Source organism: Manacus candei, unplaced genomic scaffold, assembly GCF_025592945.1.
Source record: "Manacus candei isolate 608988 ecotype Guabito, Panama unplaced genomic scaffold, ASM2559294v1 h1tg000033l, whole genome shotgun sequence".
Lineage (NCBI taxonomy): Eukaryota > Metazoa > Chordata > Aves > Passeriformes > Pipridae > Manacus > Manacus candei.
Genome location: NW_026138081.1, coordinates 8,482,035 through 8,502,113, shown reverse-complemented (window position 1 = coordinate 8,502,113; position 20,079 = coordinate 8,482,035). Strand labels below are relative to the sequence as shown.

The 20,079-nt window shown below is 42.9% G+C and overlaps 1 protein-coding gene across 5 annotated transcripts in view; it reads left to right on the top strand.

The window, feature by feature from the left end:
- The window catches only part of TYRO3 (TYRO3 protein tyrosine kinase), a 42,961-nt gene that overhangs the window by 9,181 nt on the left and 13,701 nt on the right, over positions 1-20,079 (top strand). For all 5 annotated transcript variants that reach the window (XM_051791341.1, XM_051791340.1, XM_051791344.1 and 2 more), the window contains 9 exons: positions 1,034-1,204; positions 3,929-4,015; positions 8,538-8,653; positions 11,535-11,712; positions 12,163-12,305; positions 13,598-13,742; positions 17,749-17,878; positions 18,719-18,819; positions 19,873-19,968. In XM_051791341.1, the coding sequence (XP_051647301.1) occupies positions 1,034-1,204; positions 3,929-4,015; positions 8,538-8,653; positions 11,535-11,712; positions 12,163-12,305; positions 13,598-13,742; positions 17,749-17,878; positions 18,719-18,819; positions 19,873-19,968 (1,167 nt within the window). The remainder of the gene's footprint in view (positions 1-1,033; positions 1,205-3,928; positions 4,016-8,537; positions 8,654-11,534; positions 11,713-12,162; positions 12,306-13,597; positions 13,743-17,748; positions 17,879-18,718; positions 18,820-19,872; positions 19,969-20,079) is intronic.

Below are 20,079 nucleotides of genomic sequence, written 5' to 3'. Positions count from 1 at the left end.
CCAACTGAGAAAGCTGATTTAGGGGTAGATGCAGTCAGTAGTAGCTGTGCTTGATACCCAGAGATTTTAATATAAAAGGGAACTGAATGCTTCTCTGGGCTCTTCCGCCAGCCATCAGAAGTACGTGCTGGCTGTCCTGCATGGTCAGCACTGGTGCTGATGGCTGGTGAAGTTTGCGTTACTGATTTGGAGCACTGAAACCACAAGAGTTTTGGCATTGCCCATAAGAGGAACCACATCTCTTGATGTGTTGAATTACACTCGACTATTGCCACTTAGAGATGACCTGAGGTAGTCAGCATTGCAGTTGTATTTTGCTCCCTGTGGGCCTGTTGTACCAAGCAAGAAGCTTTCCATGGTGGGGAACAGATAGTTACCAAGAGAACTGTGTCCATGTTTCAGAGCCTTCAGCTCTGAAACAAATTACCCCTGACTTCAAGACAGCCTGGTTGTGGTGGTGTTAGAGCATGCTGGAAGGCATCTCCAGTCAATTAAGCTTCAGAGAGAGCATTGCAAATGATCCCAGTTTCTCACCGGGGGGGTTTTTTCCTCATTCATGGGTTTGTTAAAGCCACTAGTTCAACACGTTCTCAAGCTTCAGGTTTTAATGCATGGCAAGAAGTATCTGCGGCTGGATTAGCTGTCTTCTAAAGTGGTGTCTGCCGCTGTTAAAGTTATTGACTGTTGCCTCTTTAAACTCCAATCTCTTCAGCTGAAAAATTGAGCAAATACTACCACTAAGAGCTGCTTCATAGGGGAGTCTTGAAGGACACTCAGTGAAAGTGGTTTTTCAAAGGCATTTTGGGAAGCAAGCACTCTTTCTCTCAGACTTCTAGTGGTAGTATTTAAAACATTCATGCCCTGAGGTGATCCAGCGTATCTGACCCTTGGTTTTTGTAAAGGGCTTAGAGGGCATCGGATTAGTAGTGGCTGGGCAGATGGATATCCAGTGTTCAGCACTGGTATTAGTGGAAATAAACAATAGACAGAAAGAGTGTCTCCAGTTATTGTCACTTGTCTGTTGCTCTTCTAGGTGTGCCCTACTTTACTGTGGAACCTGAGGATGTGTCCGTGTCCCCTAATGCCCCGTTTCATATGGCCTGTGCTGCTGTTGGTCCCCCTGAACCAGTGACAATTGTCTGGTGGATGGGAGACTCTAGAGTGGGGCTTCCAGACATCTCCCCCTCCATCTTAAATGTGTCAGGTAAGGCTGCTGCCAATGCAGGGGATCAACTTTAAGCATCAGAAGAGGAGGGCTCTCTTCTGATCATGCCTAGTGACACTGGGTAGCCACATAGTGTGAGAGTGGTGTTTGACTCTACATTAAGGGTTGAGGGGTCATGATCACATACAAAGCCAGACTGATCATCTCTCGGGGTGATGGTTGCTCAGTGTACTTTCTGCTGGTTTGAGGCACACAAGCTCTTACAGAGTTTGAGTGTGACTGGCACTCTGTTAAAGGTGCTACTGAAATCCAGTGCTGAAAGAGGCACTGGGTGCCTCTTTTGTTCCACCTTATGGAGGGTGTTCATGGTTATATTCAGTAACTCTCTTGGTGCCATTTGGCTTGTGACTCTCCAAGCATTCACATGTAACAGATGACATCTCCTCCTGTGCACAGCCATGCCATGCACTGCTTTCCCCTCTCTTCCTTACCCCTGTCTCTGTTCAAATGCCCTCGTCATTAAAACCTGACTGCCTCTTGTAATTGTTTGACACTTTTAGAGTGGTTGTAAAGGTGCTGAAGTGGGCTGGTTGATATCCTTTAAGACCAAGGTTTGCCCCAGAGCAGGCCTGGTGGTACAGCAGCAGCGTCAGCAGAAGAACTTGCGAGCCAGTAGGTGTTTGGGCCTCTCTTCAGACCACTTTCAGGGAAGGGCAATATATATCTACCAGGAACTGTCTGCAGCTATTCTTGTAGGTACAAGAGAAGGTTCTTGCCTTCTCTTAAGGGTAACTTTATTCCAGTTAGTTGTTTAACAGCTTTGGGTTATGTCTTCTCTTTGGTGCTGTTTTATTATTCTCAGCATCCCCGAGCCAAAGTGGAACTAGCTATTTAGAAAGAAAAGTTTTTACAGCTAAGAGTCATCTCTGGTGTCTCTTCATCAGTGTTAATGCAGTTACACTCCAGGTTGAGCTTCTTTTTGTACATCATGGGCCATCCTTTGAGCTATCCAATCCTATTCAGACTTCCCTTAGAACTTAATTTATATGCAAATCAAAACCTGATTCGTGATTTGCAATGGTTTTAAATCATCGGCTCTCTCTCTTACATAACCACTAATGCTCTTCCAAGTTGGAAATGAAAACTGCTCCCTCATGATATAATTTTCCTGTTGAAATGGAAACTGAAAAGACAGATAGTTGAGAGGGAAAGACAATAAAAAAATAAGTCACTCTTCCTCCACTAAACACATCCCATGATGCCTCACAAAATTTTTGGTATTGTGGGGCAGTGGCATGGAGACCTGAAGAAGGATATCTATTCCTAGTGATTGTTCAAATGAATTGCTGTTGTATATATTCATCATCAGCACCTTTCTTTGCTTTTGGTGTTCTTTGGGATATCCCTTGGGCAGGCCTTGTCTTTGCAACCAAAAAAATGTAGCAGGATATGACCTGCATGGTCAGATTACCAAAGCATATTGAAAAGACACTTGGTAACAAAACAGACACTGCTAGCTGAATAAAGTATAAAATTCTGAAGAAAATAATAATAAAGTACTGGATAGAAAGCAAACATTTAGAAGGTTTAACAGTGTTGTATTTGGAAAGCAGTGCTGGCATGGTGTAAGAGAACAAGCAGTTCTTGGTTTGTGGTGTGCTTTGTATTTTCCTCGGGGCAGGGCTGTGTTTGCTTCTTTCTTGGGACATGCCTGCCACATCAGGTGCTGCTCTGCTCTGCTGCCTGGGCTTTAGCCTGCTGACTGCATTTTCTTCTCGTCCACGAGGATGAGTGGAAGAAGCTAAAATACTCTGTTCTTTGATTTTATAGCACTCCCTCCTCTCTTCCTTTACACCTTCTTTGGAATGCCATTAATCCCAGGCTTGGAAGATGAGTCAAAGGGCAAAGACATGGTGCAAGCTGCTCTGTGCAGCTCTGAAATAGTTTCCCTTCCTAAAATGTATGCCCACGGTGTGCCAATCCTTGACTTTTCTCAGATACAGCCCCACAAGGCAACTCGGGGCCAAGTCAAGTGAAAATAGATGCTGGACACAGTTCTCCAGACAGCTTTGCAAATCTATCTCAATTCTCATTAATTTGCAATACACATGCTTTTTGGAGCAGCCAGACATCAGTATGATGCCATGTTCAGGCCCTGTGGGATGCATGTATGCTCACAGAAGACAGGGAGCCTAATTCTTACTTGTATCACCCCTGGAAAGTGCTTCAGAGCTGATGTAGTAGCATTTAATTTACATTTCCTTTGTATGTCTTCAAAAGTCTAATGCAAGGTGAGGGACAGGTGGGCATTAACTTGAAATAGGCAGCATCTGGTTGGAGATTTGCCTGGGCTTATAACTCACTTAGAAGATGGCTGTTGCTCAGGTGCAGGCTGAGGTCCAAAGCGTTGGGCATTGTATAAGCTCATGGTTCAACACAATCCTTACTCCAAAGAATTTGAGAAGTGGACATCTACTTGTCGAGCACTGTGAGCTGTGTCCCTGACAGATTCTTCCTTCTTTTTCAGTGCTTTCTGAAGCTCTTGTGAAAACTTTTCTACATTGACACACTCTCTCCGTTAAAAATGTGTTTAGCACATTAATTACGTGGAAATCCACCTGCCTTTGATTGGCACCCAGCTCGGTCCTGCAACTGCCTGTAGAGATTGAGCTGGATGTCACAAATAATTGAAATTCTCCTGAAGGTTGAAGCTGGATTATATAGCTGTTTGTGTTTCCTTTCCTTTTCTTGGCTGATCTCCAGGTATTAATCAAAGCACAGTTTTCTCCTGCGAAGCTCACAACGTAAAGGGATTGTCTTCATCTCGGACAGCCACTGTTCAAATTAAAGGTGAGAGTGCAAGACACTGGGTAAGGGACTCGGGTTTGCTCTCTGGGGAGGGAAAGTAGGGCTCCTTAATGCAAGGGGTTGCCTCAAAGCTGCTGGCAGGCAGCACCAGTTTTAGCTCCTGGCAGTCAAAACAATGCTTTGTGCTCTAACGGCAGTTCCCACTTCCTATGCAGGGCCATATCCCAGGCTGTTGAAAATAAACCACATCTTATTGAGGAGTGGAAATGTGATGTCAAATAACAGTTTCTCCTTGAAAAGGAGAGAGCAGGGACAGTCAAATTGTTTGTGAGAGATGAAGCTGATGTAAATCTGTAGCTGGGGAAATCTTTCCTTCTTGGAGATAGATGGGTCTTGTTAGAGCTAAAGAGGCCATTAATTCTGCTTGCTTCTATTATTATCACATTTGATGCTGAAAAAAGTCAAGGAAGGCGATCACCAGTGGCCAGTAAGGTCTGCTCATCCACACTGGTTTTATGGATTTAATTTTTTTTAATTCTTTGCTTTTTAAAAACAAAACAAATAATTCCTAGCCTGTGCGTGACCAGTTGCCATTGGAAGTGCCCAGGTTGCTGTGACATTTCCTCTGTTCCTCCAGGTGACTGAAACGGGGATAATCAGAGCAATTAGTTCTTCCCCTCCTCTTCATGTTGAGATGCTTCTGCATTTAAATTTTTAGTCATGCTTTAATGCACATTTAATTACACAATCATCAGTTTCAGGAGAGGCATGGCACAAAAATCATTTGTTCCATATTACTCCATCACGAGTAAGAGCAAGCATTTATGTCTGTATCAGTATCACAACTCGTAGTTGTAGTAGCTAATATTCATTAAAGGAGAGCTTAAAATCCAGCTGTAATCTACCACTCTTACAGTGTGTTTTTCTTCAGGACATTGTGGTTACTGCTATGCCAAGAATGCAGTGTGCTGAACTAGTAAGATTTATAACTTAATTTAAAACCATTTGGAGTTGTTGCCTTAAAGGCTTGTCTACACAGGGGAGTTAGTTATTGTGGAGTATATCTTCTGTGGATATTTTTATCCTGGGATAGAATTTAGTTCACAAAGCTATTATGCTTTAAAAAATCTCATCAAGCCGTAATTTGAAAAAACATTTAACATAAACAAGCTTTTTTATTTTCCGAATGTTAACATAGCTTATTATTATTTTTATTAACCAAGATGAGGGGGTAAAGACCTCAGAATTCCCAGCAATTATATGTAGCCAAAAAGTACTCTATTGGGGTCAATCATCAGCTAATGGATTCTGGGAGGGACATGTGTCCATCACACACTTTTGTCACACACACATGTTTTAGAGCTGAGAAAGAGCAATCTTAAGTGATTCAACAAATGTTGCACCAGTATGTGGCATTTCCTAGAGACAAAAATCAGGTTTTAAACAGCAAGTCCAGTGCTGTAGTCATAAAAGTTCTAACTGTAATACCTTAAAGATATATCTAAAAGCATAGTTCTAAACTTACCTACATGATGAGGGTTTTCTAAATAGAAAAAGGTTGAAGATTCTAGTATAGCCCCTGTTAAAATTAAAGCAAAGCTTTTAACAAGGGCATCAGCAGGAATAGGAGCAGGCCCAAATAATGTTTGTTTAGTCCTTGATCCTATGAACATGCAGAATTCAGTGAAATTACTCCTGGAAGTATTTGTCTGCGTACATGCATGTTCAGGGCCTTCCTCTCTTGCACAAATCCATCTGCTAATGAGGACTCTTAAGTCTTTCTACAATTTATTAAACAATTAGTTTCTTCTGTTTCCAGAGGCAAATATTTTTGCTAGGACATTTACAAACTGTTAACATTTCTTCCTATTTGTTGCTGTTGTTGTTCATTATCTATTCTCTGTAGGGCCCACAATGTGCTGGGTGTACTCCAAGCAGAAAATTACTGTTATTGTAGCCCACAGTCTCCAGTCATGAACAAAGCCCCATTGTTCCAGCCACTCTCCAAGCACGGAGGAAGTTAACTCTCATTGTGTTAACACTCAAGGTCCTATATTCAGACAGGCATTGCTGTCCTTTATATGTGGGGCTAACACTTTTAGGGTCGTATCCTGTGTTTCAGAGTACAACAGAAACAGGAGCCCACAGTTTTTTCCCAAGACACCATGGGGAAATGCATCTGACCTTTCTACAGATTGTGGAGTTAGGGGAAAGGTGCTAGCAAGCCAAGTCTCCCAGCAGCTGTCTCCGTTACATAGGGAGTGTGTTAGCAGCCAATTATTTATTCCCACTGCTGGCATAACCCAGTCCTCCTTTGGGCCTAACATCCAGTGTTGAAATTATGTGTTGCTAAACCCAAAAGTTACAGTGTGTCTACAAAAGATTCGAGTTATGTTTCAACAATACCCAAGTAAGCAGTGAAAGCAAGCTTTTTTCTCCCCTAAGAGCTTACAAACCTGAACACCAACATCAAAAGAGAATGAAACAAAGATGCAGTAAAGTCTGAGTTAACTCACAAAGAACTCACTGCTCGTCTTCTATTCCGGACCCTTGTTCTGCTGCCTCACCTCCCCCCCACCATGCACCTGGTTCTTATCTAGGTGGCAGCCCCCTGCCCTGTGTCCTGGTAACTAATTAACCAGACAACAAAGGCTTTATAGGGTTAATCTGTGTCACCATCTATTCCCTGCCCCATCCTCTCCTCTAGGCCCTCTGTAGAGACCTCGGAGGGGACTTTGGGCTGTGCATTTCTCCTGCAGGATGGCCCTGTGGAGATGCTGAAGGCAGCGGTATTGTGGTTCTCCTTGGTGCAGTGAAAGACAAAGATGCTCTCTGGCAGAGCAGAAGATGCAGCTGGGGAAATCCTGGTTTGCAATTACTTGTCCACTGCTGCTTTCCACTGGATACAGCTCAGGAGAGGTGGAAAATTCGATCTACAGACAGAGCCTTGTCCTGAGGACCTCTGGGTTTTTGAGGGAGGACTTCTGAGGGTACAGTTTGTTGAGGTACTACAGGAGAGGCATCACTCACGGCAGCAGTGTACAATTTTTTAAAATTAGAAAAGAATTAAGGAGAGGTTAATATTCATGAAGCTGGTAATTTTTTCAGGAGTGAGGTGCCTGAATGATAACAGTGACTCGGGGTGAAAAAGAGATGGTGAAGGGTATATTGGAGAGAATAGGAAGTAACTATGTGGAATTATATGTGAGGAAAAGAGAAGTTAAAGGGAAGCATCAAGGATCCTAAAAGGAAGCCAGGCATTCTGATGCTGTGCTGCAGTGGTAGGAAGCACGAATATCTGATTAAATGTCCACTCTGGGAATCCTGATTTTGTTCCTGGCTGTGCCCTTAATTTGTAGAGTGGTATCAGCCATGTGACAGGCACTCCCTTTGCTTTGAATTACCCCTCTGTAAAACAGTTTATTCATCCCAAGCCTGAGGCGCAGTTTTTGGTTCAGGCTCCGTCCCAGGGAGCTTCAGTAGGAGTTTGCAATGGACACCTGGAGGCAGCGCTTTCAGAGCACAAAGAGGTCTACTGCAAATCAGCTTCAGGGGATTCGGGTCACTACAGTTAACTCCGGCAGATTAGTGGGATGGGGGAGACCTCCACTGGGGGAGGAATGGGGGAGACCTCCAGGCCCCATTACCTGCGAGGTGAATGCCCTTCCCCCCTGCCCCCCGCACGTGGTCCGGCGACCCCGCAAGGAGCACACACAGACCACCAGGGAGGGATGGACGAAAGAGGAAGTTTATTGTGGGGTTGGGGTTTATAAGGCTTTTAGGAGGGTCAAAGGGGACCAATCACAAGTTCAGGGTCACACAGAAAAAACCATCAGGTAAAGGGTCAACAGCGAATAGGAAGGGGTTAACAAAGGACCAATGAGAAACACCTCAGGACACCTTCCCAGGACACCTTGTGTGAGACAATAGCTTCACAGGGGGTGTCGGGAAGAGGGAGACAGTGACACTGCAGAAAATACAAAAAGCCATTTTGAAACATGTTTAAACCACAGTAAAAACTTCTGTCTCCATAATGTTTGAGCTGTTTTCCTCACCAGTCCATCTCTGGCAGGACTTCTTCCATCCTGCATATGGCAAATCTATTGCCACAGTTAACCACTCTTTGCCTGGTGCTAGCAGAGCTGGTGTTGGAGACTGGACTGAGAGACTGAGAACCAGGGGTGGGACTTTAAAGCCCTGATTTGGTTCACAGTGTAGGTCCACAGGCAACTGTGTGCGCAGTGCTGAGTCATGCATTGTGATGCAGGGGGCAGGGAAGAGGGCTGAGTAGGGAAGGTGTAAACGTCACAGACTGGCATTACCATCAAAGAGATCAACTACTGCCTGTATGCCAGGCAATGAAAGAATGGCTGCCAATAGCTTGTTCAATGTTAAAATAATAGTTTCATTCACAACTGTCAGGGACACTCTCTAAAGATATGATATTGTACCATTTCTGTTAGTGATTTCATTGCATAATTTCTAGCCTCAAGCCTCCTCCATTTCCCTGTGAATACCTGCTCAGTTCTGTGTATGCTGAAAGGTCTCTTTGTTTCTTTTATAGCCATGCCTCTCCCGCCTCTCAATGTAACTGTAAGCCAAGTCACCAGCAGCAATGCCAGTGTGGTCTGGATACCAGGATTTGATGGCCGTGCACCCCTCCATTCTTGCACTCTTCAGGTATGGCTTCTCTGGATTGTGCCCTGCCCTGCATGAATAACAGGAGTCTGCTGAGCCAGGTCATTTCCTGGGCCATCTTTTGCTCTCACAACTTATTTGTAGCAGTGTTTGAATTCTTATTTCACAGTATTAAAACGTAAAAACTTAACAGGGTGCAACTTGGGGCGTATATAGGTGCCAAAGAGCAGGTAATGAACTTCATGCTCAAAGGTTAAGAATTAGAGACTGGCCTCATCCTCCCTCACAACAGGTTATCACATCAGTTGCTTCCATAAATCCAGTAATCCGTACAGATTATTACACTGCAGCACACATGAAGCAGCACAGCACTCTGTGGGAAGTGCCCATGAGTAGCTGTAGCTGCAGTGTGCTCATTCCCCCTGCTAGCATGGAGCAGCTGCCCCATGGTAACTTATTCACATGCAAGTGCCTTTGACTCCCATGACAGCTGAGCCCTGTGCTTTGCAGTGCCAGAGGAAATGCAGGAATCTGGACATACCAGTGAGTCCGAAGGATAGGGAGCTTGCAAAGTATAGGATGTGGAACAGGAAGGGTAGGAATGATCGAGGCAGGAGATAGATTGGGCTTTTTGGTATAAGGTCAGGCCTATTTGCGTGTTTCAGAGTAATATTAAACTCTGCCTCTAAATCTTAATTGGTTTTCCATTGTCAGAGACCAATTCTGCCCAGAAAATCAAGGGTGACAATATCCGTTAGCTCTACTGGTGCAGGGTACTCCACATCTCTTGGACTGCTACTTAAGGTCCAATAGTACATGTCCAACTTCAGGGAGAGTTAGTTTCTACCACTGCACACTTAAAGGTAGAATCAGACCAAAGAGCAGGTAGCCAAATGTCAAAAACAAATGGCGATTCCTGAAGTGGGCTGTGCAAACACAGCTAGGCACAGTCCCCATGGATTTATCTGCCAGCTGGGAATATTAGACCCCTCTGCTTTCCCTGCCTGATTACAGCAGCATTTTGAGCTGTAGTGGAATTTCTGTGGGGTGTTGCCAACTATGTAGAGGAGGATTATAAACTCAAGGTAATGCTGGAAGCAGTCTAGCTAATTTAATTGTAGTCTACTTTTTATTTGGAGAGGAAACCAGATATTTCATACTTTGATGTTTATTTTCTTTCATAAGTAAAAGAAACCATCATCTTGATTTAACTCATTGGCAGAAAGAACTCCTGAATATAGCTGGCCATGGTCTCTGGGTTTTTGTCATGACAGTTTTGTTGCTGCTTCTGTTCTTGTTCGATGTCAAAAATGGTTTTCTTCCTCTGTTTTACAATGCCAGTTATCTCCGGTTGGAATAGCCTATTCTCTCTGGCTTGCTTGCTGCAATGCTAATCACCCTGGGGTTTAAGTTCCCCCTCTCACTTTTGGCAGGGGCAGGAGTGGGGGATGGGACATGTGGAAAAGCTCTGAAGCAGAGCTGCTCACTTTCTGTCCACTCAGCAGTCTCTCACCCCTTTTCTAAGCCTTTTCTGTTCGGTTTGGGGAGGATGAAGTTCCTGCATTTGAGTCTGGGAGCAGAGTAACTTGGCAATAACCCTCCACTGTCAGAAAACCATGCTTCCTCTGACTCCCACATTGAGAGATTTTGTGTGAGACATTGACCCACATCTCCATGTGAAAATGCACGTGTTCCTGGCTTGTCATGATTGCCTTGTCTGCTTGGAGCCTCCCAGAAGAAGAAGAGGGACTGGAACTTTGCTGTGCTTTTCTGACACTCGGGGTTGCAGCGGGTGTGCCAAGAGCACCACTTTCAGACAGGCAGATTGCTCCTGGGATCAGGGCAGGGAATAGCAGTTTTTTGCTGTCAATACAAGCCATGTTCCAGGGTGTGAAAAGGACAGATGCAAGAGCACCAGCTTTTGAAACTGTTGAACAGAAACACATCATCAAACAGACAGGGTTTTACACAGAAGTCAGCTTGTTTTTTTCCTGCTTTGGATGACACTGATAATGACAACAATATGCTTCTCTATTCAGGAATTTTGAGATTCTTCCTTTTTATTAGGCAAATAAATCAGTGTGCCAGAATTGTACATGAGAGTGAGCAGAAGGGTGGTGAGAAAGGGAAAAATGCTGCTGCTTAAAGAATGTAGAGTCCATATGACTATTTCATTTTTGTCAATACACTCTGATTTTACTCCCAGCTTTGCTATTTCATGTGCAGTTGAGAAGAAAGTCTGAGCCTGGCAGCAGTGCAGTGATTTCTTCTGTACAAAAGTAGGAACATTGAACCTTTCTGTGCCATAAAAGCACACAGTGATATCAGATTTAAATTAGCATTTGTGCTGCTTAAGAGCTCAGATTTGGGGGAAAAAAAAAGAAGGGTTGCAGGAGTGGGAAAAAGTTTCTTTCCAGTTTAATTTGCAACAGTTTAGTTGAACCAAGCCACTAGTGCCTACCATGTCTCTAATCCACTATAAAACTGAAAATATACAAAATTCTGAAAAAAAGAGTTCACCAAGAGGTGACAGTAGGCAACAGGAAAGTTGATTTACCAGTTTTCATTACCCAAATTTAAACAAGCCTCAGAAGCCAGCCGCTAGCACTCAAAGCAACAAGGATGTTTCATTTTCTTTAAAGGAATAATAATCATCTGTAGAATCTGTAACACAGGTAAGGAAATGCTTTAAAATATGGAACCATATTTTTAGCTGGTGGAAAACTGTTGTACTGCCAGGGTTAGAGTGATGTCACTTCATGATTCTTAGTTAACAACTCCCTTTTCGGTATTTTAAGCACCACTGGTACTATATGTGTTTTTACACATTCCTAAACTGACAATTAAATGGATTCTTATCCGTATGGACCTGTTGGTCGTATTGCTTATGGTAACTGTCATCTCTGTGTCACTCTTGGCACAGGTAGCTGAGTCACCAGATGGTGAGGAGGTCTCCACTGAAATCACCCCAGTGCCACCCTTTGCCTATGGAGTGCAAGGCCTGAAGCATTCTACCAACTACAGCGTTCGTGTGCAGTGCAGCAATGAGATGGGCAGCTCCCCTTTCACTGACAGGGTTTATTTCCAGACCCTGGAGCTTGGTAAGAAATAGCAGAGTGGAACAGGAAAGCAGCTCTGATTCTGAAAAAGAGGTGATGATAATCTTCATTAACTCCTTGCTTATTCTGAAATACAGGAAATGTTATTCTGTCAGATTGCTTGTCCACTTTAAGGGACTCCTAGAACAAAATAATGTGATTAACAGCAATGATGCACAATACAGAAATTGATCCAACCATGAGGCTTCTGCATGCTGATCGCATTAGCTCTCTAAGATTCTTGGGATCTCTGAGAGAAATGAGAGATGCTGACCAACCTATCTTCTCCACTTGAAGCAAACAAAATTCTGGTGGCTTGCAGTTGTTGTTCTCTCTCCTCACACCCTCTCTCTTCTGGCTGATCTCAAGAGAGAGGGTGAAACTGTCATTTTCAGGGTGGATAGTGCATTATTTTCCTGCATAGAGTGATTGTGTTCTGTCCTCTGCTTTCAGCTCCAAGCAGCACCCCTCAAAATATCCACGTTATTCAAAGAGATCCCGGTCTGATTTTGGAGTGGGAAGGTGTGGCTCCAGATGTGCTGAAAGAAAATGTCCTAGGATACAGACTGGAATGGATTCAGGATAATGTAACTCAGGTAAGAGATCAAGAAGGTAGCTGGACACGGTTGGAAAATGTTCATATTAAATTTTATAGGCATTAGGGTTCCTCATTCATACCGAAGATTGCTGGCATTGCTTTTGTATAAATGGATCTATTCTGATTTGAGAGAACTCCTCAGCATTTAGCCTCAAGATTTAGGGCCATTTCTTCCTTCCTGGCATACTCAGAATTCCTTCACTTAAATGTTCATCTGCAGACAGACCAGTTCTCCGTCATTCCTTGTACAGGAAGGACGACAGAGAGAGAATCCACTTTGCCCTTTTCTAATACTGTCCCAAAGGCAGCTGAGACAGTGCAGGATCTTGGCTTTCTCTCTGCTGTGACTGGGCCTTGGCTTTCTGAGTCACGGCAGCAAAGATGTACTTAACAAGTGAATGAGCTATACTGTAAATCACAGAAAGAAGGTTGTGGATTCTTTTGTTTAATTTACAAAACATAGGGAGTTGAAAGGACCCTGGCAGGGTAGAAGGCCTTTCATTTGTTCTTTGGCATTGACCTTTCCCAGGTATCTCTCAGCCTTTGAAGTTCACAGCATTTTTTATGGTTTCTAACTTCCCAAAAGGTATTTACCCAGTGCTTATTAGTGATGAACAAGCCTGTAATAGTAGACAACTAGAGGGAAAAGAGACTTATTTCCTTTTTTGCATAACCCATTTCATACTAGGTCAGCGTCATTGAGTGACAGTATTTTGAGTTCCCATTGAATTTACATTGTGTCAGTGGTGGCAGCCAAATCTTCATGGGTTTACTGCAGACAGTGTTTATGAAGAGGATCCACAAAACTACTGAAAATATGTTGGCCTTGCAATACTAAGTGAAAATTGGCCATGAAATTCAGAAGCCATTTGGGATTTGGTCAACAGGTTAGAACAGACAGACTTGTCTCTTAGATTAAAACTGTCAGATGCTTTACAGTATGTTACCACGTCTTTGTGTTTAAAGCACAAGAAGGAGGTATATCTTTTAACAGCAGAAAAAACCACATTTCTATAGCAAGTTGCATGGAAGGGCCTCAAAGGAAGAAATCATTAAACCTCATACCTTCCTTATGCCATGGGAAACAATTAGATATTTTTGGGAAGAGAATCTCAAGATGATAGCCCAAATTAGTGGCCAAACTGAGGTGAGGACCCAGGAGTCACAACTTCTAACCCTTCTTATAGCACCAAAGAAGTACATGGTGATGTTTTGGTTTAGTTTTAAAGGTGAAGTTTTACACTGGATTCCTTTTAAGACAGTTTACAGTTTGTTGTCATTTGCACTCAGGGGGAGATGATTGTGCAGGATACAAAAGCTAATCTCACAACGTGGAATCCTCTCAAAGACCTGATTATCAGGGTGTGTGTGCTGAACTCTGCAGGATGCGGGCCCTGGAGTGACCTCTTCCTGCTTGAAGCCCAAGAGGTCATGGGTGAGTGTTCACTACCTTCCCTTCAGCTTCTGGCCACTACTGTGTCTTCTTTAACAGGGTTTTGCTGTGCTTAATGCAGAGCAGGAGAAGGGCAGATACAACAGAAAAGGTGCAAATGAAAGTTTGAAATCCTTAATTTAGGCTTAGCCACACAAGAGTAAATGTGGCAGAAAACTCCTGTTTGATTTAATTTGAAGCCATTCCTGACTAGTTTCAGTGGAGCCGGATTCAAATCATGGCCACATGGGGGTTTGTAGTGGTTTAACTGAATATGTTTATATTAAACCAGTTTAGTTGTTTCCATGGATTAGCTGAGCTACTGGTAGAAGAGGAAGATGATGGTACAGACACTGTATCATGCTATCTGAACTATGTGGAAGGATTTGTTGGGAGCAAAGAACATGCATGTGTGGAGTGCATTCCCAATGATGAAGGGCAGTTAGGCTCACCTGTGGTGATTTGCTTGCTGCTTGTATTTCACAGTGAATGGGCAATGGGAGTTGGGCTGTGAAGGGGGGCAGGATGTTTTATGGGGAAATGGATAGAAGGGGAAGAATGCTATTGCTTAGAAGGAAACTGTAAAACAACAAAGAGGAAGATGTTCCAAATAAAGATATAGATTGGTGATAAGAAGTCTGTGAGGTGGGATCATACAAAAATCCCAGTCTCTTGTGGCCCACATCTCTGATGATGGTCCACCTATTGCTGCTTTCTTCCCACTCCACAAATCTTTGAGGAACCACACGGACATTGATCTCTCCTGATCCCTCCATACTTACGGATGGCAGAGGGACTTAGAGTGGGGTTCCCGGGCAAGCAGGAGGTGGGGGATAGAGGCAGAGTAACTAATAGAGAATTGTAGCCTTACTTGCAGTAGCGCATCTAATGATGGTTTTAAACGTGCACGTTACTCAGATCCTTTCCCAGCTCAGTTCCTGTGATGAAGTCAGCACTGATGGTTATGTGTGAGCACATAGTCACTTTGGGATCAAAGCCCTCAAATTATTTAAAGCAGAATGAAGGGGTGTGGAGGTCCAGAGCTGACCCTATGGAGGTTGGTCACTGACTCCATCAGTTTTTTTCCTCCTGCTTTGTGATCAGGTTTTTTCTGTGGCACCCAAACACAGAGTAAAGTATCTGAAAGGACTAGGAGTTCTCTTTGGAAAATGGCCATCACTGGCAAGAAGCCCCAGGGAGTGTATAGGGTTTGCATTTTACAGGACCTGGAGTGACAATCCTGAAAGCACTATATTTTGTTGTTTGGTTGTTTTTATTTACAAACCACTTCAAAAAAAAGTAGCATCGGGAGTGGTGCTTGTTTTGGTCAAATGCCTTCTGAAAGCATGTGTATTTCTTCATAAACATAACAGGCTGGAAGTAAAGGTTCACTGTGGAAACACTGACAGGCCTTAAACAGCAGAGCTGCAGAAAGACTGCAGTTTTGTTTCAGGCCTGGTAGAAAATAAAAGTCGCTTCCTTTCCTAAAATAGAAAACTGGCACTGCTTCCTTTCTGTGAGAAATGCCAGGGGTGGTTTCTGACCAGCTCCCAGTGCGGCAATAAGGATGACTAAGCTTGTATAAACTTTAAGTTGAATTTGTCATCACAGCAAAGCTAGTGGGAGCTCCACCCTGCTTATGCAGAGATCTTGTGTGCTATTAACAAAGATTGTTTTAATATTTTCAGAAACATTCTCAATAGAAACTTCTCTCTTTCACTGCAGAGCAAGGAACAGAATGGTCTAGTAGCTTTTCCCTATCTGTAATCTTCACAACTGTAGGCAGGAAAAGACTCTTGGATTATGTTCTTTGCACACCTTTGAGATATAAACTTGCTATGAAATAAAAGGGCTCTCATCATCAAAGGGCTCCTAAGTACTCTTTTAAACTCATCTAATAATACCATCTTCTCTCTGCCTTGTGCAGTCTTAAGGCATATGCTGGTTAAAAAAGGGGGATATAGGAGACTGGAGAGAGACAGAGTTGAGAGAAGAGAAGCAGCTCGGTCTTTACTTGGGCTGCAGCCATTCTCTTGAGCTCAGTGACGTGAGTGGGAAGCAATGATTTGTGGGCTGGAGGAGGAGAAGCAGTGAATTTCAGCATTCATTCCTATTTCTGACACATTTGCTATAAAATGTGGGATGGGCTCCTGATTCCAAGCAGTTTAGAAACAGGGAAAATAATTTTGTTTTGTTTTGTTTTGTTTCATCCACACTCCTTTCGGAGGGACTCCCCGGAAGTTGACCTAAATCCCCGCTCTCTCACTAGGCCAGCTAACAGAGACTAGAAAAATAAGCCGAGAGAGATTTGCCTCACCACAGGGAGAAGGAAACCTTATTGTTAATTATCAGAGAGGACCTTTCACATGAGTGTTGTTAGTTGTTTCTACCCTGATTGTTTGGCAGACACAGCCCAAGTGATTGGCTTGGGAATTGTGGGGAGGGTTCGAGTTACCTTTATTGTATTTGAGAAATACAGCTTCTGTTTCTGATCTTTCCCTCCTCATAAGCAGCCTTGAAGGGCTGGGTCAAAAGTTGCAGCAAGAGGTAGTATCATAAAACCTAAAGCCTGTAAAGCCTTCTGGGTGGGAAAAGTATCTGTGAGTCACTGAAGGAGGTAAGATGCTGGAAAATAAGTACTAAAGATCTGATAATTTGCTTCAAGTGGAGAAGTACTAGTCTGCTTTCTCAATGTTTCATTAAGCTCTACCTGTTTTAGACTAATATTACTTCTTTAAAAATTTGGATAAGGTTCATCAATGTAACTGGTAGTCAAACCTTAGAAGCCTCTTGCCTGCCAGGACTCTGCCAGTAAGGGTGTCCGACTCCTTTTTGTATACAGCTGAGCAGAGATTCATCCAAATCCCATCCCATCAACCTAACATCTCTTTTAGGAATAGGTTTGTTTATACTGTCATGACTTATAATAGGATTACTTATATCATCAAAGATGATTCTTCCCTACCTTCTGCTAAAGCACAGTCAACTGCTGATGGTGAGCAAGTGAGCTTGAAGATGAAGGAGGTGGTCAGGGACCTGTTACCTTTTCTTGTTTGCTCTTAAATAATTTGGAGATATGAGAGCTATCCTAGATTTTAATAAACGCATTCAAATTCACATTTAAGCTTTAGTAATTGTATTTGGAGAAGAAATCTCTCAGGGAATTGGATTAATTTATCATTTTTTGCCAGGCATAGATCATATTCTTTTTATTCATAATTATATTGCTTACCTTCCTTGCCTGGAGCTTACTCAGATTGACAGCATCTCCATTTCTTCTGTAGACAGTTTGTAGTCAAAAGTATACATATTCTGGGAGCAAATATTAGTTCAGAATTGGAACCTGTAGGCTCACTAACTTGTTTCTTGACTCACAGGGCACTTTTTAAAGTTCACCTTTTCTTTGGAGAGAGACATGGACAAGTTGCAACCAACCAAACAACATTGTGAAGTTATAGCTAATACCAAATCCCTCAGGGTGCTTGTCTTTGTGGGAGGAGTTATAGGAGAAGTGTAAATATTTCTACTGAGATTGCCATGAGGCAATTGTCTTTCACTGTTGTCTTTCAAAATGTTATCTGGTTGACATTCAGGGAGTACTGGTCAAGGTTCTGCTGACTGCCTCCAGCAGGACAAGGTGAAACCTGCTCAGAGAATGCTCATATTAAGCAACCTTTTCGTCCTGAAACTCCAGTTTAAAGCGCAGCAGATCATGAGCTTATGTAAAGTATTATAATCTGGTGCAGAGCTTTTTACTTTCTCAAGGCTAAAGACTAAGAATAGTTTCTTACAACTAGATGCATTTGCTCTGCCTTTGCTGTGTGAAACAGCTAGTTTTCATGATGATTGACTGAGCAGCTGTTTATGCCAAATTCCAGTATACAAGGATCCACTGTGAACACCAGGTCCAGCAGCGTGGCTTTTCCATTTTAAAAGCAAAAAGAAGAAATTGGTGTGTTTATCATTGATAGTCTTCTATTTTCTGACTGGTGGTTTCTCTATCATCTAGGTGGCCAGAGACAGCCTCCTTATGGGACGTCCTGGGTTCCTGTGGCATTGGGCATTCTCACAGCTCTGGTCACGGCTGTTGCCCTGGCTCTTATTCTTCTTCGGAAAAGAAGAAAGGAAACTCGGTTTGGGTAAGGGAGACTCTCCTTGTGCTGGTTAGAGAGATCTCTGCTTTCTCTTCTAGTGTGGTTTCTGACTCAATTATTTTTCAAAAAGCATTGTTGATGGAGTACTTTTGACACTTTCTTTGGATAACTGTATTGGTTGGGGTTTTTGGGGTTTTTTTTTGGCTGTTGTTGGTTTTTTTTCAACAATTTTGGGAATGCCTACCTTTTCTTCAAAATAAGAACATCAAAAATACAGTAGAAAAAATGTTATGTTAATAGCTAGGCTTTATTAGACTATAGAAATGTAAACTAGATCGAGATAATTCTTAGCACTGCTACTTAAGAGATTCAAAGAGAAAAGACTCACTAATGAAACATTCTTATGGGCTGAGCTCTTTATCCCATGCTGATTTTCAGTCTAGCAGCTGATTGTAACTTCCTGACTGCCCAGAACCCTCTGGATCCCCAGTAAAGTTTCCTTTCCATTGCCTCTGACAGTTGGCTGCTTGGCTGTGGATTGCTCCCAGCTGCAAGCAAGGTTCCCATTCTTTTCAGTCTCTCAGACCTCCCTCTCACAGCAGCATCTCTGTTTATATGACTCTTGCAACCTGCCCCAACCTGCAGCTTCTCCCAGCACTGGGGAGGAGTGATTCCCTTGTTTTGGAAGGCTCTCACCCCCTCTAGGTGCATTACCAAGGCAGCATAAACCCATTGTTCCTCTTCTCCAGCTACACCCTCTTTAACAAAACAGTCTGCAGTATTTATATGTCAAGGGATGAGAAATCATCCATACTGTCCAGCACAGCCTTTTAGAAGTGAATGGCCCATGTAATCATGGCCCTGTGTGTCTTTTCTGCCTTCTAGCCATGCCTTTGGCAGTGTGGTTGGCAGAGGGGATCCAGCAGTCCATTTCAGAGCTGCCAGGTCTTTCAACAGGGAGGGCCCAGAGCTCATTGAAGCAACACGTAAGTAAAATGACCTGAGTGATTCTGCCTGGGAAGATGTGTTCATACATGTACTATACTCTCTCTGTTTTTACTGAAACTGATGGTTTTTGATCAAAAACATGGGATTAATTTACAAAGAGGCTTAGACCTTGTGAATTGCAGAGATGAAAGGCCGGAATTGCTGTTGCCATACCAGTTACTTAGTACTTGCTAATTACAGCTACAGTCATTGTATATATTAGTGCAAGGCATGAATTCGCCACTCCTCTGCCCCAGTTTCACATTACAGGGACTTCTTCGACTGGAATATTATACAATGGTGAGATAAATACAGCTCAAGAATATTAGCAGTATGCTTTAAACTCAGTATGCTGAGCTGTGCTACAAGCATGAACCAATTAATCAGTCTTGGAAAGCCAGGAATTAGTAACTTATCAAACAGGAGCCTGAGTAACAGGAATGGCCAGAGTTAAGATGATTCATTTCTGTCTCCTGGTTCATCAAGGGCATGGTTCTTTGTAGCAGTGCTGCATAGCTGGGTTAGGATGAGTCTTTAACTTTACTCCCCTGGATTTAAAGGTCTCTCCATTAAATCTAGTGACCATAAATTTTTTGACATTCCATTACCTTCTCAACCAGGTGCTGTGAGACTTACATTGTACTTGAAATAGTCTGAGAGCCAGTCATTGAAAAGTGGTGCAGCTCCATCAATTTAAATTAAGCTGTATGAACCAGTGTCTGTCAATGGCCCTTCTGATTGGATTTTGTCTTCTCAGTGTTATTTACATTAGTTCTATATTCCTGTTGCTCTTGGTGTGTTTGAGGGTGGTGTTATCACACCCTCTCCCTTTAAGTAATGTTGGTACATTTTCTTGTGATTGAAAGTTACTGGCCTCTTGTCTGTGGTGAGGCTAGAGGACATGTTAGGGAACTGGCTTTTTCAGGTTTCGTCCTTACAGTATGGGAATCAGATTGGTGATGGAGATTAGAACAGGTGATTCTTGATGTTGTGACAGAATATATAGGTATCCTTATTAATTCTTCATTTTTATGTTTTGGTTTCTTTTCCAGTGGAGAGTGTAGGGATAAGTGATGAGCTGAAGACAAAACTCAAAGATGTCTTAATCCAGGAACAGCAGTTCACCTTGGGAAGAATGTTGGGCAAGGGTAAGAACCAAAACCGAACAAGGGTTTTACATTGAAAATCCCGCTTGTGTAACCTTTACTGTTGAGTAAGGAGAAGCAATCATGAGCAGCCTGTTTTCTCTCCTCCTTGTG